The 21,806-nt window shown below is 43.9% G+C and overlaps 1 protein-coding gene across 1 annotated transcript; it reads right to left on the bottom strand.

Moving 5' to 3' along the window:
- Positions 1-5,889: 5,889 nt before the first annotated feature.
- On the bottom strand, positions 5,890-21,455 carry Fcrl4 (Fc receptor like 4). Its single transcript, XM_077791624.1, has 11 exons — positions 21,422-21,455; positions 20,978-21,214; positions 19,676-19,930; positions 19,094-19,378; positions 17,598-17,885; positions 12,462-12,575; positions 10,995-11,022; positions 10,029-10,096; positions 9,713-9,796; positions 6,096-6,127; positions 5,890-6,006 (listed from the first exon to the last, which is right to left on the bottom strand). The coding sequence occupies exons 1-11, from the start codon at positions 21,453-21,455 to the stop codon at positions 5,890-5,892; spliced, it is 1,542 nt and encodes a 513-aa protein (XP_077647750.1).
- Between the last annotated feature and the right edge of the window lie 351 nt (positions 21,456-21,806).

The following is a 21,806-nucleotide window of genomic DNA, read 5'->3' as shown; positions in this document are numbered from 1 at the left end:
AAAGCAAACAAGCAACACGTTACGGACTTGGAATACCTTGACTGGAAAAACTCCTGCTCGTTGAGAGGTTCATGTTAAATGAAATAAGCAAGACTCTGAGAAGTGAAGAGTTATATGTTTTCTCTCATCTGTGGGAGTCAGAAAAAGGGAACAAGGGGATCTCATAAAAATCTAAGGGAGATCAGAAGGCAGAGGAAAGTCATCGCAGGAGACAGGAGGGGATAGCTAGGGGAGATACTGGAGAGTGAAATTAATCAAATTATATTATGTGGAGGTGTGCATATATTACAATGAATCTCACCGTCATGTACCAATAAAGATTGTAAAACAATAACTTATACAAAACAGGAGAATGGATAAAGAAAATATGGCCTGTATATATACTGGAATACTATTTACCCATACAAAGGAGAGAATCCTGTGGTTTGTAGCAACATGGGTGAGCTTGGAGGACATGATTTTAAATGAAATATGTCAAGGCACAGAAAGAAAAATGCTGTATATTTTCCTATGTGGAAGCTAAAACAGTAATGTCCTAGAAGCAGAGAGCAGAATAGTGTTTATCAGAGGCTGGGAAGGGTGGGGGTTAGGGAGAGGATTGTTAGTGGGTACACAAGGTCTTTGGAAGGAGCATCATAATGCCATGTGCCCTAGATGCTGGCCATGAATCCACAGGACTTGTTTGCCCAACTGGACTTCAGTCTTTTTCTGATCCCATCCCTTCCTTCTGTGCCCCTCTTTCTCCTTTTTGAGATGGAAACGTTTACTCGTTGTCATTAAATATCAGATATATGCAAATTGCTTTTAATCTTTACTTTTGTAGCTAAGAGTTTTCCGTGAGTCTCTGATGAGATCTTGGACTTTTGGGCAATGCTGGAACTGTTAAGACTCCGGAGATTCTTGGAAATGGACTAATGTACTTTGCATTGTGAGATGGGCATAAGTTTGGGGGGGGGGGGGCAGGAGCAGAATGCTATGGTTTAGATATGAGGGATCCTCCCAGAGCTCATGCGTGAGACAATGCAGGAATTTTTCAGAGGTGAAATGAGTGGGTTACGAGGGCCTGAAACTAATCAGTGGATTAATCCACGGATGTGGATTATAGGGGTGTGTGCCTCTGGGGTTTATATTTTGTCCCTGGTGAGTGGAACGCACTCTCTGCTCCTTGGTTGCCATGTCTTGGGCTGCTTTTCTGGGCCATATCCTTCCGTCATGATGTTCAGCCTCACCTCAGGTCTAGAGCTATGGAGTGGCCATCTGTGGACGGAGACCTCTGAAACCACCAACTCCAAAAAACTTTCCCTCCTCTAAATTGTTCTTGTCAGATATCTTGGTCACAGCTATAAAAAGCTAACTGAAACTGTGAGTATAGGGAACCGTGGATTAGGTGGAATAACTTGCAATGTTCAACAGCCCAGCAGGGTAGCTGTGGCTGACAACAATTTGCAGGGAGGATTTTTAATGTGTCCAACATTAATGATGAATGTCCAACAGAAATGATGAATTTTGGGGGGAGGGGTGATAGATATGACAATTACCTTGATTGAATCATTTGTACATTTGAATCAATTGTACATTTTATCCATGCATTCAATGTACAATTATTGTGTGTTAACTAAAAATAATAGTAAAAATAAAAGACCATCTTGTACTTCTAAAAATTTTTATCCATGTCTTATTAATACATAACAGTGGGATTTGTTATGCCATATGTGTACATGGATGCATAATTCAATCAATCTTATTCCCCAGGACCTTCTCTCCATGTTCTCTCTTCATAGGTTCCCTCGGTCTGCATTTTTTGTTAGTCACTCCGTTCTAAAAGAATCATTGTGAATTATAACTGAGGAATGGCTTTCTAAAGACCAACCCAGCCTCTTTCTAGAGTGGCTTCTTATTCAACGGGGACTGGAAGGGTACATCCAGGGTTCCTGCATGTCTCCTCTCTTCCACTAAAGAGACCATCTACAAGACTGAGAGCCACTTTGAATATGATGTTTGGACCCAGTGGGTCTTCTGGAAGCTGGGTGATAGATGTGGGTATTTTGATTCCTCTGAGCTCATTCCTTGGTCCATCTCTAATCTTGAGGTGCTGAGCGGCAGCAGCAGCAGCTTCCTGATCTGGGGACGTTCCTAGTGGCAGCAGAGGCTCTGTGGATCTTGAGTCAGCTGGTGACGGTGTCTGCTCTCTTGCCAGCCCAGTTTGGCAGTTTGCTCCTGGGAGTTTTTCTTGAGGCTCATTCAGCCTAGGACCCCACCCTCCAGCCCTTTCCTCAATGTCCTGCATTAAATCTTTTTCCTCCTCAGTCAGCTAGACTGGATTCCATTGTCTGCTCTGGGCTGTGACTCACACTAATTGGCACAAAAGTGGGGTGGTCATGACTTTGATGATTCGAGCTGGGCTTTGAGTTGGTTTCCATTTATACAGATAAGACCTGCTGGTCCCTGTTGATCCCGTTATCCAAAGTCCTAGTCAGTCCAGTATTCTGATTGCTATCTGGGCCTTGTTTCCTATTATGGTAGCTATGCTGTGGGCCCCCTAGTCCATTTTAGTAGCAGCATCTTTAATTTTATTTCTGACCTGTTTCTGTTTTGCTTTTCAAAGAGGCTAGTATTTGATTTTTTTTCATCACCAAAGTGTTTTTCAGGGTTGTGTGGAAAGTAATGTACTCTTAGCGAACATAGGGTGTACGTGAATGGGTCATAGGTGATGGGTTCACTTCAATAATCTCATCTCTATACATCTTTGAATCTTTCCTCTACTTTAGGCCAAGGAATTAGTATCTCAGCTGAATTCATCTCAGGCCACCATTGAGTACAGGTTTTGATCCACCAAGAAAGCAACGAATTAAGGTTTCTCCTAGATGCTTGAACCAGTACTAGCATTCAGAATCTTTTCCAAGTATATTGATTTATTTAACCTCAAACAGAGTTCTATTCTTCCATCCTTGGTATTTTATTCTTAGCAAAATATCCAGATTTTTGCTGCTATAAGTTAGCAAATTATTTTTTATTTCTAAGTCTATTTAACCCCTTTTCTCTTAGGTTTTACTATGTAGTTGGCTCTCTACAGCAGGTTAGGAAAGCGCTTTCAAAGAAAATTAAGTTGTTGTTGCCATTTTATCAAGAAAGAAACCCTAATTTGAGTGGGCCCTTGAGCAAACAAGAGGTCTTTAGCTTGTCTAGGCTACAGTGCTGCCAGCTCTGTTCTTGGCTTTTATAATTTAGCATATTGAAAAGACCCAGGAGTGCAGTGGCTATTCAGGATGTTGTGCAAAGTCTGCAGCAAGCTTTGAGAGGAGACCCTATAGTTTTGAAGCAAAACTGTGCCCTCTTAAAATAACTGTCTTTGTTTTGTTAAAAAAAAAAAAAAAAGAAAGAAAGCTATTGGCTAGAACTGGGTTGTCATGATCACTGAATGCTTCACCATGATTCACTAGAGAGCTGACCTGCTCATTTCAAACTGGAAGTTTCTTATCCAAAAACCAAAAAGTCACACATGTTCAAGATCATTCCTTCCTTACGTGGACATAATGGGCAGGGTTCTGACATGACCCGAAAGCAACAGTAAATTGAATAAACAATGACTGGTTCATATTGTGCTGCTCTCTAACCCCACAACCATGGCTTGGTGATAAATTTCCCGTGATCAGTTGACAGAGGGAAAAATATCTATCCTGGTTTAGATATGCCAGGATCAGCTGGAGGTCACCATGCAGCCCTGTGGCCTCATGCAAGGAGTCCCCGGAGGACTGTGGGGATGAGGGATGAGTCAATAAACCCTGGGGGAGGAAAGGAACAAAGAGAGGAGACCTTCCTTCACTCTTGCAGTAGAAGTGAGGGTTGCCTGAGTCAGGGATCGAATCGGGGAGTGACAAAGGAGGTGCAGTTCTGGGCATAGAGATTTTAACATTTTATTGTGGAAAATTAAAAACACAAAAAGAATGGAAGAGTCTAAGTAGGAATAATAATAGTATAAACCCCACTTCCTCCCCCACACAAGGCACCCATCACTCAGCTTCAGAGATGGGGGACGCATGACGGGTCCGGTATCCCTGCCCTCTTCTCCCCACCCTCCCCCATTGATTCCTTCAAGTCAAATCTGTCATTTAATCCACTTCTTTAATGTGCATTGAATTTATGCTAACACCTTGCACTCAGTACTTCAACATAAGCTCTAAAAACGAGTGCCTTTTGTTTTTATAAGAACATAACCATACTATCACTTCTATCCAAAACACATGAATTTCTTAATATTAGCATCCAATTTTCTCTTAGTATTTCATAAGTGTTTTTTTTTTTCCCTTTCTTCCCTGGATTTGTTTGAATCAGGTTCCAAACAGGGCCTGCTCATTCTTTCTGGTTGATAGGTCTCGAGTCCCATTTAATTTATGATTTTCTCCCTTTTCTCTTTATCTTGCTCTTCTTTTTCTCCCGTTCTCTCTTTTCTTCTTCCCTCCCACCCTCCCTCCCTTCCTTCCCATTATTAGTGAGGAAACCAGGTCATTGGTCCTGTAGAATTTTCCCACAGTTTGCATTTTGTTGGTTGCAATCCCCTGATGCTATTCTAACCCGTTCCTTCGTTTCATGTATTTCCTATAAACTAGTAATTAGGTCTAAAGACTTGATGGGATTCAGTTTTTATTTATTTTTATTTATTTATTTATTTATTTTTTGGTGCTGGGGATTGAACCCAGGTCCTTGTGCATGAGACATGAGAGGCCGGCCCTCTACCAACTGAGCTACATCCCCAACCCTGGGATTCAGTTTTGATATTTGGGGCATCGGTACTTCGTAGGTGGTACTGTACTGTATTATTCCACCAGAAGCCACTTGTTGTTTGGCTGTGGTTTTTCTTTTTCATGTTAACCAGTAAGGGCAGCATGAAACATCCACGAGAAATACTGATTTCCTTTTTCTTTCACTGTTTTCTTATTTTTTGGAAGAATTATTCTCTCAGTAACTATTTGATAACTCAAAGACAAAACTCCTACAAGAAAGGCAGCCCTATTTTCAGTTGAGGAGGAAAGGGTGTTTAGAGACTATCACCTTTGCAAGGGGTGCTTATCGCTGTTTAGCTGATGATTGTGTCTTTTCAGTGGATGAACCTCGAGGTGCACATTTTTTTAAAAAATGCGGAGTTTATCATGAATTCATATTGATATTTCAAATTCAAATTTAGGTTTGCAAAGTTGCTTTTTAATTTTCTATTATATCTTTTTCTCTCTAATGCTATAAGGTTGTGTTGCAAGTGATAGTAACATAAATCACTTTTGCTTTGGGAAGTTTAGCCTAGAGCCTGCTTCTCTAGCTCTCCTGAAGATTTTGTAAGTGTTTAAAATCTTGGGAAAAAAATCCTTTCTCCATAAACCATTTGAAGTGGATCTTTTCATCTTCAACTGAATCCTGACAGAGCAAACTGCAGGCAGGTGGGGAGGGGCTGTTCAGGTCCCTGTAGTGCAACTGCTCATAGCTACACCAAAGGATGTCAAGGGTTCTCCACTGACGGAATCACAAAGGCATTAAAAGGAGAACCACATTGCTCAGTCTTTTCTATCTTTGTACAAATCCTAATTCACGAAAATGTATGTTTCTATTTTTCAAGAGCATTCTTTCTCTCTCTCTCCTTATTCTCCTTCCCTAAATCAGATTCTGGAGAACACATTAGGTCAGACCCAGAGCAAGTGTACAGAGTCTTCTTCTAGCTCTGGACAAGAACCAGTCATTTTAGCAAAGGCTGCCAGAGGTCATCCCATCACCGCTTCAGGGTGGATAATGAGGCATCTTGGGGGTGAGTGCATGTGGTATAAGTGTCAGAAAGCTGCATCTGTTGCTTGCTCCGAGGGCCTGGAGGACTGCACTGGGCCTGGGGCTTTGGATAGGGTCAAGTCACATGAGTAAGACATTTTCATAATATCCTTCTGCATCTTCATCATTGGAACCCACTTTTCCATCTGAGTTAACTGGCAGCTGTGTCTTCACCTCAGAGTAGACAATCAAGGCATGCTGGGATGGAAAGAAGACAGCGGAGGAACTTGAAAGGGTGAGAAGGAAAAGGGCTGGGGGTGGTGGTGACAGAGGGAAATGAGGCTCACCTTGTCCTCTGGAGGCATCCAGGGGGTGTTACCTGTGGAGGACAAGGGAACCATAAGAATTCCCTTAGAACCCAGTCTGCCAACGTATTTCCTAGATTAGGGGGTCACTGGGCCCTCCCCATCAATGTCGTGTCTTCCCCACCCCAACATCTTTTGATTTTCTATTTTACCTTTCTTTCTTTTCTTATTACTTCATATCCTATTAGTTATGCATAACATTAGGTATTTTACCATTTCTTTTTTTAATTTACCATTTCTTAACTAAGCCCTCTGCAAGTTCTTCTCAAGCTTCATTGATCTGTAAAATTCTCCCTCATCACATGAAGAAACTTCACTTCTTCTTCTACCAGATGTTGAGAGAATATTTTTCTCCTTGTTTAATTCGGTGTACTTTTAATTTAGAGTACATCCACCACACTGTCCTGGATGGTTTGGCAAGTTCTCATAAAACTCTCCATATGTGTTGCCCGGTGAGGAAAACTCTCACGTTAGCATGTTCTAGTTCTTGATTTTATTGCTATATGGTTTTTTTTAGAGGTGGAGTCACAGAGAAAGAAAGTGTAGCAGATGTGATTTCTTGGATCACAAATATTGGGATTTAAGAGTCTCGGGTAAAAAGGTAAATTGTTAAAGCACCATAATAATTTTACGGAGAACTAGAACATGAAAAGGAGATATATCTTGGGGAACCTGAAGTTTCTGTTTCACCGTGTTCTTACCCATACACTTTTGGAATTACAGACGTTGTTAGTGAAGTGATAAAAGTGGTGCACACTTTCCTCCTAAAAATGGACAGAGCTTTGCTTATGATCTCAGGGCCTTTATGAAAACCTCAAGGAACAAGTGAAAAGGGTTTTCTACAGCTCATTAATACATCAAGTGCCTGAAATATAACTAATCCATTAATAAAAATGGTGTTTGGGCCAATATGTTAAGGATAGAGTGGAAAGATGATTGAGGAAACTGTGTAAGATAGATGCACTCAACCAACCCAAACAAACTGATAATGGTTCTAATTCTACTATTCAGAGGGTCCTGGCCAATGGCTGGCTCAGGGAACAAAGAGACAAAGCAGATGATCAGGTGATACATTATTGGTCAAGCAGGAATCGGTTGTACAAGCAGCAAATATTTAATCAAGACAGAAGAGTTTGTCTTATCTTTGTGTTTCACAGGCTTTGTGACCTTGGGAAAGGACTTAACCACCACTTCATTTGCAAAACAGGTTCAGTGTTAGATTATGAATGAAATTCCCACAAGGCACAAAGATACTAGATGAGATGAGATACCATATTTAGATTTATTAAAAAATAATAGTTTGTTTCTTTGACTCTAAGAGTCTGGGTTAATCAACCAAATTAACGAAATATGGAGAGAGATTTTTTTTAAAAAATTGTTGAACAGATTTCTTTAGAAGGAGAGATCGGTTTCTGTGCAATGAGTTTCTACCCAGAAGCTTTATTGGGAGTGTGTGTGTGTGTGTGTGTGTGTGTGTGTGTGTTTAGGGAATGGGGAAATGATACTTTATAAGCCCCCAGCGTGGTGAAGGAGCCTTCAGAGATTCATCTTAGAAACTGAAAAGTGATTTCCCTGATTTGGAAAATAAATAACGTATACCAAAAAAACAAAACAAAGTGGACTACAGGTTACAACTGACCACAGTAATGTCTAACAGCAGGTCTCCACTCATTTGAGGGTCTTGAAATGGGATCTGAATGAGATTCAAGGAAATGAAGAAGGACTGCTCATTCTGGCCAAAAGGGACTAACAGGACTGGATCTACCTTTCTATTTTCAACCACCAGAAAACAAACAAACAGATAATGCAATGTTTTTCAGGCATTTGACAACAGGCAGTCCAGGACCCGGAGCCCTAAAAGAAAGCCAGGAGACAGCGGAGCCTTGCAGTTGCACAGTCTTGCCACTTGGGGGCAGTTTCTACCCTGCAGCACAGGTTGGAGAGCCCTAATAGAGACTGGTCCGCTCTCTCTGACTTCAAGTGACAGAGACCAACAGTCCTGTTAAACTTAGTCGCTAGAATTTCTAGGACAGAGTACTAGAGAGACAGCAGCAAGGCAGATCAAAAGCTCCAGAGATCTCCAGACAGGTATGTAGCCTCAAGTCTTTGGCTGAATATTAATACTACATATGAGAGAGGAAACTATCTTGGGCCGGGTAAGGACCATCAGAAAGGAACGGGCAAAATAACCCCAGATGCTCGTGCAGATCTCGTGATAGATGGGGCAACTGGTGTAGAATCCTCAGAAATGTTGCTTTGGTATTAGGGATAGATTAGCCTTCCTCTAAAGGTTGTTCGGGACCTGCCATAATGAAGCTTAAAAGCAAGCCTTGAGACCGCATGACCAATGTGATTCTGCAACCTGTGCACTCAGAAAAATGAGAAATTATACCCCATCTGAGTCAAATGTATGATATGTCAAGATCATTATACTGTCATGTGTAACTAATTAAAACAAATTAAAAAAGAAAACAAACCTTGAAAGGATCCAATTGGTACCAAGTAACTTAACTTGGTCCAGAACAAAATTCCAAGTTCAATAGTAAATTAAGGAATATTAAATGGTAAAATTCACATTTTCAGCATCCTATAAAAAATTGCCTTCTATCTATCATCATCTATGGGGGGGAGGGGAGGGAGGGAGGGAGGGAGGGAGGGAGAGAGAGAGAGAGAGAGAGAGAGAGAGAGAGAGAGAGAGAGACTCCTACTTACAATCATTTGACCTTACAATTGTGCACAAACCGTAGGAGAAACCATATTTCAGATTTAAAATTTTTACCTTTTTCTGGGCTAGTGCTGGGTGGTATGATACTCTCTTGTCAGCACTGGAGATTGAACCCAGAGCCTTATCCATGCTAGGCAAACACTCTTCCACTGAGCCAAGACAGTTTCACCCATGACACTATCTTGTGAGGCTGGTCAGTAACAAGAAGCCACAGCTCCCATTCAGCCATGAAATCAGGAGAGTAAACAATGGGTACTTTATGGTGCACCATAGAATGATTGCTAAACTTGAGGTTTGGTAGGGTAATATTAAATACACTTTCAACTTAAAATATTCTCCATTTATGACAGGCTTATTGGGACATAACTCCATTGTAAATTTGTATCCAATATTTTATATATAAATGTTCTCAACATAATACCTATCATAGTAGTACGTATGTTGCAAATATTCATTCATTCAGACCTATAGGCCACCTTAGTACACAAACCTTCAAGATCACAATATTTATCAGAAGGATGCTTAATTTTTGTTCTGATCATCAGCAAAGATATAGTATGTATTTTTAAAAATTTTTTTTTCAGTTGTCCATGGACCTTTGTTTTATTTATTCATTTTTATATGGTGCTGAGAATCGAACCCAGTACTTCACAGATGCTAGGCAAGTGCTCTGCCACTGAGCCACAACCTCAGCTATAGTATACATTTTCTCATGTCTGTCTTCCCTCTTTAGAATCTAAGCTCCACACTGTGGGGAATTGTTTGCTGAGCGACTCTCCACGCTTATAATAGCACCTAGCACATGGGAGATACTCCATAAATATTTGCTGAATGAATGAGTATAGTTTGTAGCTGTAATCGTTTAAAAACATACCTTCTCCTTCTTCTCCCAGGTCAGTAGTCTGGATCTCAGCATATACCAAATCTCCTTCTTTGGGGTGCATTGGAAAGAAAAGACAATATTACCAGTCTGTCTCTGTCTGTTATGTTCTGCAGATGCCTCTTCCCAAGCATTCCTTCCACTCTCTTTAGACACACAATGAAGTGATTATTCTTTGGGAATATCTGACTCCAGAGTACTGTAGGGAGAAGAGTGGCATTTCCCAGGGGGCTCAAAATGATTTATCTTTCCCTGGTGGAGTCTTAGGAGCAGCTTCTTATAGGGGAAACCTCACCATTGTCACAGGAGATGTGTGGTTCCACCTGGGCAGAGCAGATGTAATGAAAGGACTGTCCCAGGCCGGGGGTGTGAGGACTCCTATGAGACAGAAATACATGATAATCCTTGGAGCATTCCAACATGCCTGAGGGTGAGATGTTTAGGCAGAGGTGGTGGAGAAAGTGGGTTGGAGGGAAGCCAGCAGTCCGTAGGGAACTGGGAACCCTGAAGAGTTTAATTGAAGCTTCAGTGGGTCCATATTAAGTTGGATTGTTGTTTTGAAAGAAACTGGGGAGCTTTGGTATGGGAAGGCTACCTTGGGATAAGACCAAAGTCTTTGACATCACAGTAACAATCACTGTCTCATAGACAGGATGGATAAAAACTGGTCTTCTCCTCAGGAAGTAGTGACCAAATGTCTTCACATTGTTATGTTGGGAAATTTAAGAAGGAATTAGACATGATCCACGTTCCAGTTCCTGGGTACAACCTACGACTGAGATATTGACAGAAGAGGACCATATTTCCAAACTGAAATTAAGAACACGGTCTAATTAATACATTTGTATGTCTGGGAGAAAAATAAGATCAATAAAAGCATATACCTCCAGAAAATCTAGAACATTTATAAAAAATCTAGAATCTAACCCTTGGACATATATTTAATAACGTATGGCCTAACTCTGGAGCTATTGGTACGGAAGTATTTTGTACCCACCCAAGAAAATCTATAACCTTTGGCATCATCCTTTTAAATGAATGTGCCAATTTCAAATAAGAAACCAAATCCAAATATACATAAAATCTATAATAATAACTTTTAGCTGACAGAATGGCTTTAGGAAGCTCATTTTTGACTGATTCAAGGAACATGAAAATGGAAGCATTTAGCCACAAGGTCTAAGAAAAATATTTTGACCTAATTTTGCAACCACACAGTTTTGCATATTGTGTACTTGGGAAGCAAAAAAGGCACTTGCAGAAGCTGAGGTCTCACCTGGTTTCAGCTGTCCAGAAACCACCTCCTGCAAAAGAAAGCAAAGGCACATTCATGTCAGCAGAGGGAGCTCTTTCTCAAAGACTTCACATACACGAGCTACTGGGGGGGGGTGCGGGGGGGTGCGGGGGGTGTGGGGGGAGTGCGGGGGGGGGGGTGCGGGGGGGGGGAAGTGTGGGGAGAGGGGGAGAGGTGGGGGGAGGGGGAGGTGAAGAGGGTTGGGGGAGGGGGTTGTGGGGGAGGGGAGGAGGTGTGTAGGGGGCACCATTTAAACACTAGCCGAGTCCTGGTTCTCATCAATATACTTTGAAAAGGGATGGAAAAAGGGCATAAAAGGACGGAACTTGCTGGGGCCAGTGCTACACATTCCTGAGTCACATTATATGAGACTTTATTAGGGTTTAAGGCTGTGTTACTGTAACTCAAGAAATATTAAATGTGACCAAATCATCACCCTCGCAGAGAAGTGGCTGAGGGTAGACTTCAAGGAACATCTGTGGCTGTGTCCAGAGGAACCTCAGGCTCTGCCTCAAGCATATTAAGGAGACTCATCAGAGGTCCAAAGTTCCCTACCTCCAGCTCAATACATGGTATGTGGAAGTGCTCCCAAGGATCTGGAGGGCTCAATTGAATTGAATGAATTAAGAGAAAGAGTTGTAGGGTGTGGGTAATTTTCTAGAACTGAAAGCCTCTCTGTTCTTTTTTTTTTTTTTTTTTTTTTTTTTTTTTGGTACTGGGGATTGGACCCAGGAGGCTTTACCACTGAGCCACATCCCCATCTCTTTTTTTATTTTTTATTTTAGGACAGGTTTTCACTAAGTGCTAGGACCTCGCTAAGTTGCTGAGGCTGGCCTTGAATATGTAATCCTCCTGCCTCAGCCTCCTGGGTCACTCGGACTACAGGTGTCTGCCACTGTGCCCGGCTTTGCACCTATCGTTTACACCATGTTTTCTGTCATCTGAAACTAGTTTGACCTGGTCTTGAGAAAGAAGGCTTTGGGAGCACATGGTCGACAGTGCCTGGGAGAGACCTTCTCCCCAGGTAGGGGAGGCTGACCCATGCAGAGCAAGGCCAGGGCAGGTTCAAGCCAATAAGGCCCAGGAAACCTTCAGAATCATTTCTCCAGAGCCTTTCAGTTTAGTTCGAAGATCCATTTATAGATTTGGGTCGGGCTGAATGACCTAGTTGGTCCACCTGTATGAACCAAAGAAACTGCCCCCCAGAGCTGTTAAGGTAGTGTTTGAAACTTTATTCATTAGAGATTCTCTCTTTTGCCTTCCTTCCACTTGACACTTAGTGAGCTAGACTAGGTCTAAGCAGCCCTCACACACTGGTCTGTTGGGGAACTGCGCTGTAAGGAGGAGACCTGCAGAGCCGCTTGGTGGTTACTGAGGCTGACCAAAGCTGGGGTGTCTGACGCAAGAACAGGGCAGGGACCCTGGCAAAGGCAAGAGGAGGACACAAACCTGATTTCGTCCTGTGCCACTGGAAAAACAGCAGGGCCCCAAGCAGGAAAAGCAAGCTGAGCAGTCCCCCAGCGGCTCCTCCGGCGATGAGGGCATTTCTGTTGCTGGGAATCACTAAGGGGAGAGAGGCTGTGTGAGCCCAGGCAGGAGAGGCTTAGGGTGTGGAATCACCATGCATTCCCATCCTGGAAACTTTCCTTAACTCATCTGGGAGGGGAAGAGGGATGAGAAATTATGGGTCTAAAAAGTGGGGTGGGGGAGAGAAATTATGGGCCAAGATAAGGCCAGAAAAATTCACCCTGTGTGGTCCAGGGTGGAGTAACACGGAAAATATGGAATTTTTCCATATTTCCATATGCAACAAAGTGAGTTGTTGGACGTTTCTGATTTTTCCTTAGGGCCCACTCTCCTACCCTGTCATCCACAGCGAGAGAGATTTCCACTCAGTTCTTCCACTCACCCAACGAACGTGCCCAGCACACGCCAGGCACTGATCTAAACCTTGAAGATACAGCAGTGAAAAAATGATAGAAAAGGTCCCGCCTTCTGGGAGCTGTGGTCTAGTGAGGGAGACAGACAGTAAACAAATTTATAAAGGCCACAGAACTAATGCAGGATGGAAGGACAGGAGTGGGTGGGGCTTTTCACACAGATCTAGGTCCCCAGGGAAGTCAACTTCAGACACGGACAAGTGTCTCAGATTCAAACAGAGGACACCCTGATGTCACAACATAGCAATGCTAATGGTAATTTCCAATTATTTCATTTATGATTCTTGGAACAAAATAAATGGCTGGCGGCCATCGAGGGAAATTTCTGTCTCTATTTTTCCATCCTGACAAATCTAACAAACCTGCCATCGGACCCATGAGTGATTCCGTCTACAAGCAGGGTTCAGGGGGCAGCCAGCCCAGCCTCCTCATCCCGACTGCTAAAGATGGTTGGAGAGTAGAAGAAAGAATCTTTCCTCATTTGCCTGCCGGGGTATCTACTTGAGCAAAATCAGAATTTCAACCATACCCAGGCCTAGGATTTCAGATTTAATGGGTAGAAAGCAAATTATCCCTCCTTTCTGGTATCCCAGTTTCCTAGAAGAAATGGCTACTCTTGAGGATGTGGTTGAAATTTGTCTTAGAAAGGCACAGGATTCTAAAACCAGATTATTGGGTTAGGATTCCAGCTTTTCCATTTACCAACTGTGTGGCCAGGGAATATAATTTAATCTTTCTGGACTTCTGTTTTCTCCTTTGAAAAATGGGGACCCTAACATCTATTTACTGTTGTTGGCGGGTTAAGCGAGTTAATATTGTTGAGTGCTTTGAACAAACAGTGTCTACATGTAAGTGCTATGTCTACCTCAGCATGAGCTCTTAAGCCCACAGGATAGGCCTGCTCCCCTGTAGCACCACAGCAGCCAACATCAATCCTTGCAGTATGTCCCCTCAAAGTTCATAGGTTGAAGCTCTAACCCCAAGGTGGTCATATCTGAACATGGGCCTTTGGAAGGTAGTTAACTTCAATGAAGTCATGTGGGTGGGGAGCCTCATGATGAATTAATACCTTTCTAAGAAGAGACATTAGAAAACTTGCTCTTGTCTCTCCCTCCCTCCCTCCCTCTTTCTTTGCCACCGTGAGGACACAGCAAGAAGGCAGCCATCTGCAAATCAGCAATAGAACCCTCACCCGAACCCAACCCTGTCGATGCCCTCATTTCATACTTCCAGCCTCTAAACCAGTGAGAAAATAACTTTCTGTGGTTTAAGTCACGTATGACGAGATGTTGAGTCGTAAGATCTGAACCCAGGGCCTCATGCATGTTAGGCTACTTACCACACAGACAGTTAGTAGAAAAACTACACTGAGCTACAACCCCAGCCTCAGTCGAAGGAATTTTATTATGGTGACCTGAGCTGCCCCCAGACAGCCTACCTTAAGCCTACTGCAGAATTAATGTCTTGTTATAAATTTGCCCATTTCTGAGCACAGAGATTTTTGCATTAAGTCCACAAATTTAGAAGGAAATCTCACTCCATCGAACATCAACTGCATCCTTGCCGTCTGTCTAACTCTCTGAGATGATGTTTCCCTAGTATATGAGAAAGTAGCCAAGCCCACACATGCAGGGAAGTGAGAGAGGAAAATGAAATTACCTGTGTGAAGCGACCAGCTCACTCCCTGGAGCAGAGAAGCCTAATCCATCCCATTACCTTAACCCCCCAAGCAAGAAGAGTAATTTTACACTTGAGTGTCAGTCGCCAATGGATTGACGTCTACCCTCCACAGGGATCACAACCTCAGCTCCCTGGGCAAACTTTTCAGGACAGGTGGCTTCCTGGAGAAGTGGCACCTCCTGCCTTCAGAGCCACCCTGGATTTCAGGGTACCTGGGAGTCTTTCGAGTGTGATCTGGTGGCTTTCTGTTTTCCTGACCTCTCTCCCTTCTCCCAAGCTGATTCTTGAAATGCCACCTACTCTGTCTCGGTCCTTTTCTGCCAGGAATTACACCCAGTGTTTCACGTCCTGAAGCTGTTCTAAGACGGAGATGCAGCTCCTTCTTTTCTGGGAAGACATCAGTGCCCTACCTGGGAGGACCCCTGCTTCATCTCAGGACTTGCCTCAAGGGAGTTGCAGAGAAAACTGAGCAGCAGCTGGGCCATTAGCTTAGCCACCCTTTCCCGCAGCCTCTGTCTAAACTGTTCAGGTTCACGGCTCTGACTGTCAGAGCTGACTGCTTATGGAGCATGTTTGACAGTGTAGGAACTCCACAGTGTGGCCTCGGGAGAACATTGACGTTGCTGTCGTCTCTCTGACAGCAGAGGTTCAAATCTGGGCTGCCATGTCTAAACCCTGTGACTATGCACACGACCAGACCTCTCTGAGCTCCACCTTCCCTGTCGGTAGAATGCAGATGGTCATGTCTTTATTTTCTAGGACTCTTAGTACAATCAACAGAGAGGATGGATGAGAAATTCACTCATTCAGCAAGCATTGATGGAATGGCTGAGTTACGCCAGCACTGTTTCCAGCATCTGGGATACTTTAGTGGTCGGAACATGGATCTGCTGTCCTGAGGCTAAGGCCAGAGGAGGGGAGAGGACAGCAAAGAAACTACATGATAGTTGGTGATGAGGGTGTCGGGGGAGACTCAAGAGGGACTGGAGGAGGGAGTGCTGCGGTGAAGGGCTCCCTGTTATGAAGGATGGTGGGGGAAGGACTCCTTGAGAAGACCAGAGCCCTGGAACAAATGGGGAGCGAGCACGAGGATATCAAGGAAGAGCATTGCGCAAGGCCTGAGCGGGGAGTGTTCCTGGAAAATCTGAGGAAGAAACAGAGGGTCAGGGTGGCCAGAGTGAAGGAGATGGGAGAGTATTGGGAGATGAGCTCAAAATGACAGGAAGGATAGATCATGGAGGGCCTGGGGAGTCTTTGGGATATGTTGGCTGTCATCCTGAAAGAGACGGGAAGCCAGAGGAGGATTTTGAACAGAAGAGTAATGTGATCTGATTTAAGTTCTCCTCCTGATGCTGTAGACAGAATTAGACTGGAGAGCAGTGACTGAAGTGGAAGAGCAGTTAGAATGTTATGGCAAGAATCCAGGCTAGTGGCCTGGCCCTGGTGGTGACCACAGAAGTAGTAAGCGTTTGCTATATTTTGAAAGTAAAGCTGTTAAAACTTGCAGGTGGATTACATGGAGGGTGAAATAAAAAAAAGAGTCAAGCATGATGTCTGGATTTTTGACCTGAGAAACTAGGAGAGGAAGCTTCATGTGTCGCAGGAGGATGCTCTAAGCAAGAAACTGTTTCAGGTGAAAATCAAGAGTTTGGTTTCAGGGGTAAGTTTTGGGGCTTTTGAGTTAAGTTTGAGATGCCAACTGGAACTGTGAAGGGCATGGTTTAAGTACTTGGGTAGATGGATCTTGAGGTCAGACTGAAGGTCTAGCTATAGGCTGAGTCTGGGAGTCCTCAGTACCTGGAAGTCATAAGTGCATTTAAAGCCATGAGACTGGGTGAGATGATGGAGAGTCTGGGCACAGAGTGTCTGAGAACAGAGCCCCAGGAGGAGTCTCCAGAATGGACAAGTTGGAAATATGATGAGGCTCTGAAAAGAAACCTAAAAGGAGTGTCCGATAAAAAGCCAAGAGTTGTGCCCCAGAAGTTAAGGACAGTATTTCAAGAAAGTGGGATCATTTGAGTCAAGAGTTGGAGGAAGATCAAGCAAAATGGAAGCCGAGCGTCGCCCGGCCTCAGCATTATGGAGGTCATTGGAGGTCACTGGTGACCTTTATAAGAGTAACTCAGTGCAGTGAGCCAAGCCTGAGAGCGGAGGGTTTGAGAGAAATGGAAGAAGTGAGGAGAGCCAGTAGAGAGAACTCCTTTTGAGGAGTTTTACTGGAAAGGAAAGCAAGGAAATCTAGTTTTCCAGTAGCTTCTCCATGGATGGACGGTTTATTGAAAGCCTAGGGAGGCACTGAGCCCGGGGTGGGAGAGGAGCTGAAGCCCAGGAGAAACCACATCCTTAGAGCAGAGTGTTGACTGAGAACATGGCTTGGCCCATTGTGGCTTCTTGGGCACACAAGACGACATGAACTAGACCTGGAGGATCCCAAAGCAAGGCTCTTCTGCCTAGGGGACAAGGCTGGACTCTGGATCTGCTCACCATACTTAGGCGTTTCCTGCATGTAATTGTGAAGCTGGGAATCCCTCAGGCCTGCAGTACGAAGCAGAGGGCTGCCTTATGCCTTTGGTTCTGTCCACCTCGAGGACACCGATCTGATGTGCAATGAATCATTTACTGAAAGGAGAGGTATAGGTGACACTTAGGTGACAGAGCTACAACGCTGCCAGTGAGGTCAGGCTACTCTTTGAGATCAGCGCACAGAGGATCAGAGAACAGACACACAAAATCAGCTCCAAGAGGCAAAGATGGCTTCTGGCCAGCTTTACCTCACTGTATTACTTTCCACTGACCCGATTGGTTTGTTAACATTCTGATGGAAAGAGATTGTCTGGAGATTGATGGAAAGGATGGAAAAAGAAGTCGGATAAAGATGAGTCAGAAAGTTAACGTTGGTGAGGCCCACTCCTGATTTGAGGAAATACGCTCAGAATAAAGAGGATCAGTGGTGATTTAGACTCACCCCTCACGGTGACGTTCACCACCTGGCTCTGCACGGGGCCGTAGCTGTTGTCGGCTGTGCAGTAGAATCCCCCGCCGTGGCTCCCCCGGACAACTAGGATCTCCAGCTCTGCTCTCTGGGAACGCTGCGTCTTCCTCCCCAGACTCTCCGTCGTGTCCTCTCTGTGCCAGGAGAATGTGGTGACCCCTGTGCCTTCAGCCACGGAGCAGACAAGGACCAGCATCTCCCCCTCAATTGCCTGGCCTCCTGGGGGCTGGGTCTCCAAGGAGACCTGAGACACAGGGACCCCTGCGGGAACAGGAGCAGAAGCTGAGGGCCAGGTGTGGGGAAGGCAGGACTGGTTTCAGACAGAGTCACTTTTCACGTGACTTAAGGTGTCCTCCGTTAGCGGATACTAGTGCTGTGATCAATGGACTATGGATTTGGAATCTAGAACATCACTAAATATGCTAACCCTTCCGGCCTAACACACAAAGCCCCAGGAGAGAAAAATCGACCATTCCTGGAGAAGCATTTGAGCTCTGTCTGACCTAGCTGGTGGTCTGAATTGTTTCTAGAGATAGGTAATAGAAATAGTGGTTGTTATGGGACTCAGCTGGACCACACCCGATACCTGAAGTCCTGCGATGGTACCTAAGACAAGATGATATTTTTCTTTTTGGGCTGATTGACAATTTTTATTTAATATCAGGGGAAAAAATAGGCCACCAGTGTAAGGGACATACAAGTTTTTGGTCCCTTAAGAAGAAAATTTCTTTGAGAAGGCAATGTTTAACGAAACTGGCCCTCTCATTTCTGGGTACAGTGGCACATGCCTGTCATCCCAGAAACTCAGGAGGCTGAGGCAGGAGGAGTGCAAGTTCTAGCCAGCCTGGGAAACTTCGCAAGACCCTGCCTTAGAAACAAACAAAAGAACAACAACAACAACAACAACAAAAATCCTGGCCCTTTTTTTCATTCTGGCTTACTAACTCTTCTAAAGAAATACAAGTCCAATTCCAATCACCTGTAAACATAGACAAGATGGTATTTAGTGTATTTCCCTTTGTATGCGTATGTCTCCCTCACCTCTGCCGCACACCTCACAGACAGTATATCGTTTTGGCTATTGATTAGGAAGAGGTGGGTATTTGTCTTCTAAATAGTTTGCCCTGGGTTCTGGCATGCTGGATCTGCCAACTCAATAACAGGGAACCTCGTTTTCTTGTTTTTTAACGCCAGATCTTGAATCTAACTCCATGCATCAGCTCTATCACTCCAACATGAAAGAGTTTGAAAGGAAGACTAAGTTGTTAGGGAAATGAAGGTAGAAATGAAATCCCCTATTTCTTTTATTATATAGTTCCTCGATTCTTACTTTAAGCCTGATGCCCCTATCAGAATGACAAAACGAATCTCTTTTGGATAGTCCCTATACCCACGGGCCAGAAGGAGCCCAGAGACTCAGTGGGAAAGTTGCCTCAGTCCCACCCAGCCCCCTGGCCCTGCCTACTTACTCTGTACCAGGATCTCCTGGGGGGAGCTGAACTTCTGGATGCTGCTGGTCACAGTTGCAGCCCCACATCTATACCTTCCCGAGTCTTCTCTCCAGATGGTGGGGATCTGGAGCCCTGAGAAGTTGCTCCAACTTGACAGGACGATTCTGTCATCTCTGAAGAAGATGAAATGAAGAGGGGTGTCCAGTCTCTCTGGAGGAAGATGCGTTTCACAGCTCAGGTTTATAGAGTTCCCTTCTGTGGGCTGAAGGGTTGTGACTTTCAGGTTCGGACGTGGAAATAATTCTAGAGAGAAAAGGAAAATCAAGTTCTGAGCAGGAGGGTATTTAGCACTCTGGGAGGAACAGGCTTGGATTCTCTGTCCCCGGAAACTTCAGACATACAAGATTAAATGTATCAAGCTCTGGATTATGTTTTTCTTTCCTAGGACAATTCAAGTCCAATCACTCCACTTTCTCTGCCTCCGGGAGGGACTCATAAGTCTCCAGTATTCAGGGTTCCAATATTCACCTATAAATCCCTCCTGCCCAGTTTCTCCACCCTGACATTACTAAATGAATCTATAGGAAATGAAGGATTTACCTTTAATTCCAATATATTCGATAGTTGACTTATCTGCCAATTTTTGGTTCCTAAATCCAATGCATTGATAAAAGCCACTGTTATTTAAACCTGCTCTTGGGATAAAAAGATCCAAGCTTTTGTTAGAAACGAGAAGGACTTTTCCATTCCAAGTGTATTTCACAGAGGTCAGCTTCTCTTTTCCCCTTTGTTGGCATCTCAGAACCAATATGTCTCCTTCAAACACAGAATAAGGAGCCTGTAGGATTAAGGAGCCTGGAAACAACACAGAGATAAGATAAGACACTACCTCCTTTCTCCATGTCCCTTCAATTACAAAGGCTTTATTGGGTTTTTTTTTTGTTGTTGTTGTTGTTGTTTTCTGTCCCCATCAGAATTTAATCTCCTGACCAAAGTCTATTCATTTCCTCCCAACTCAGTGAGGCATACTTCAGATACAACTCCTAAACAAATTCTAAACACATGTATTCAATCATGTAAGGACAGATTCAAAATGTAAAGACTTTAATATGGAGAAGAAAAGCCAAAGAAGGTGTGATCAAAATCTCTGACGTCATATAATAGAGCAAAAATCAACACCAGTCTGCTCACTGAATCTCCAAGCAGGTGCTATCAAAGAGGAAGCCTTTGGAGAAATATGCAAGGAATCATGGCAGTGCATTGGGGGATGCTAGAGAGAAGAACTATTTTCAGAGACACAAGTTTAGGTTCGATTGAATGTGAATGTGGTCCCCTGTGGAAATTTTCCTGCTGTGCAGGCTGTGACTTGAGGTTAGCTGTATCAATTCCGTCTTAGATCCTGAGTACCTCCTCCTACAGAGCCACATCTGTGAAGGGGATCCAGAACATTATGTCTAAAAGAGGTAAAATTGCACGGGAAGGGATATGGGCATTTTGCAAATTAGAGATGAAAAATAGAAAGGAAGAAGGGACAGATACCAGGACAGGCAGGGATGAAAGGCCAGAGGTTTGAAATCTCTGACTTTCTCCTTCATGCTCAGCATGTCCGTGTGTGTGATTTCTCCCTGTGAGGCTGTGAAGTTCCACAGGTAGCATCTCAGACAGCTTCCTCTTTGTATTGACTAAACAAACGAATTTCCTGGACAATGTAAATGTGTGAGAATGTATGCTGATTAATATGAACCATTTCAACTCGAATTTCAAGTGAAAAACATTTGCAGACAACGAGGAAGAGTGTAAAACTGAAAGCAGCTGAGGCTGAGGGACAGAGAGGAAGGAAGGACCCCAGTGCTTAAAAACTGCAGAGAGCTACGATCTTAACCAATTCACCTTCTCTCTCACCTGTAGAAAAGGTCAAGGATACAGGGTCACTTAGAAGTGAGCCCTGGACCTTGCATCTGTAAGTTCCCGATTCATGGACTTGCAGGGTATCTCCTGTTATGTGTCCATATTTCCCGTACCATTCTGTTTTCTCTGGTGCATGGAAATGAAATCTATTGCAAGTCAGATTCACTGTCTCTCCTTGAAAGACTGTGGTCCATGGAGGTTGGAGGGAAATCACAGGTCTGGGTGCAGCTGCTGAGAAGAAGAGAAATGAGTTTGAGGTGGTGGTCCCTGCAATCCCTGCCACGGAGGTTCCTGTGGGGACGACAGGAGGACCTGGATTTGAAGAATCCCCTGGGTCCTGGGGAGAGCTACTGCTTCCCCAAATTGCAGGTTCTCCAGTTGGGCTCACCTTACTGCCAGGTGCCGTGGCTGCTCCGGGGTTTCCAGGAGCAGACTGACCTTTCAGAGGGCAACCCCAGCGGGATCCATTCATGATTGATCAATGATGGGAGGTTTACAAATCCTCTTGCCTTCTCAGGTGAAGCAGATCCTCAGGGACATAATTGAGCATTGCATTTCTCCAGCATGTATTCCTTCCTCCAGGGAACTGCATGTTACAGCTCCTCTCTAAGATGAGTGTGTGTGTGTGTGTGAGTGAAGAGTACCAGCACATGCCATCCCCAAATATGTTTCTTTCATATATGAATTATTTTGAACCAAAAGACCATTGGGAACTACCAGAAAAAAAAGGAAAAATCTAAAAATAGGGCATATATTTTCTTTTCCTAAAGAAAATTTGCTTTGATAAAGGCATCTCCTTCTGTCGGACCTTCTTAGTAGAGAA

The sequence above is a fragment of the Urocitellus parryii genome, chromosome 11 (assembly GCF_045843805.1).
Source record: "Urocitellus parryii isolate mUroPar1 chromosome 11, mUroPar1.hap1, whole genome shotgun sequence".
Taxonomy (NCBI): Eukaryota; Metazoa; Chordata; class Mammalia; order Rodentia; family Sciuridae; genus Urocitellus; species Urocitellus parryii.
Note: the sequence above shows the minus strand (reverse complement) of the source record. Positions and strands in the feature narration are given on the sequence as shown.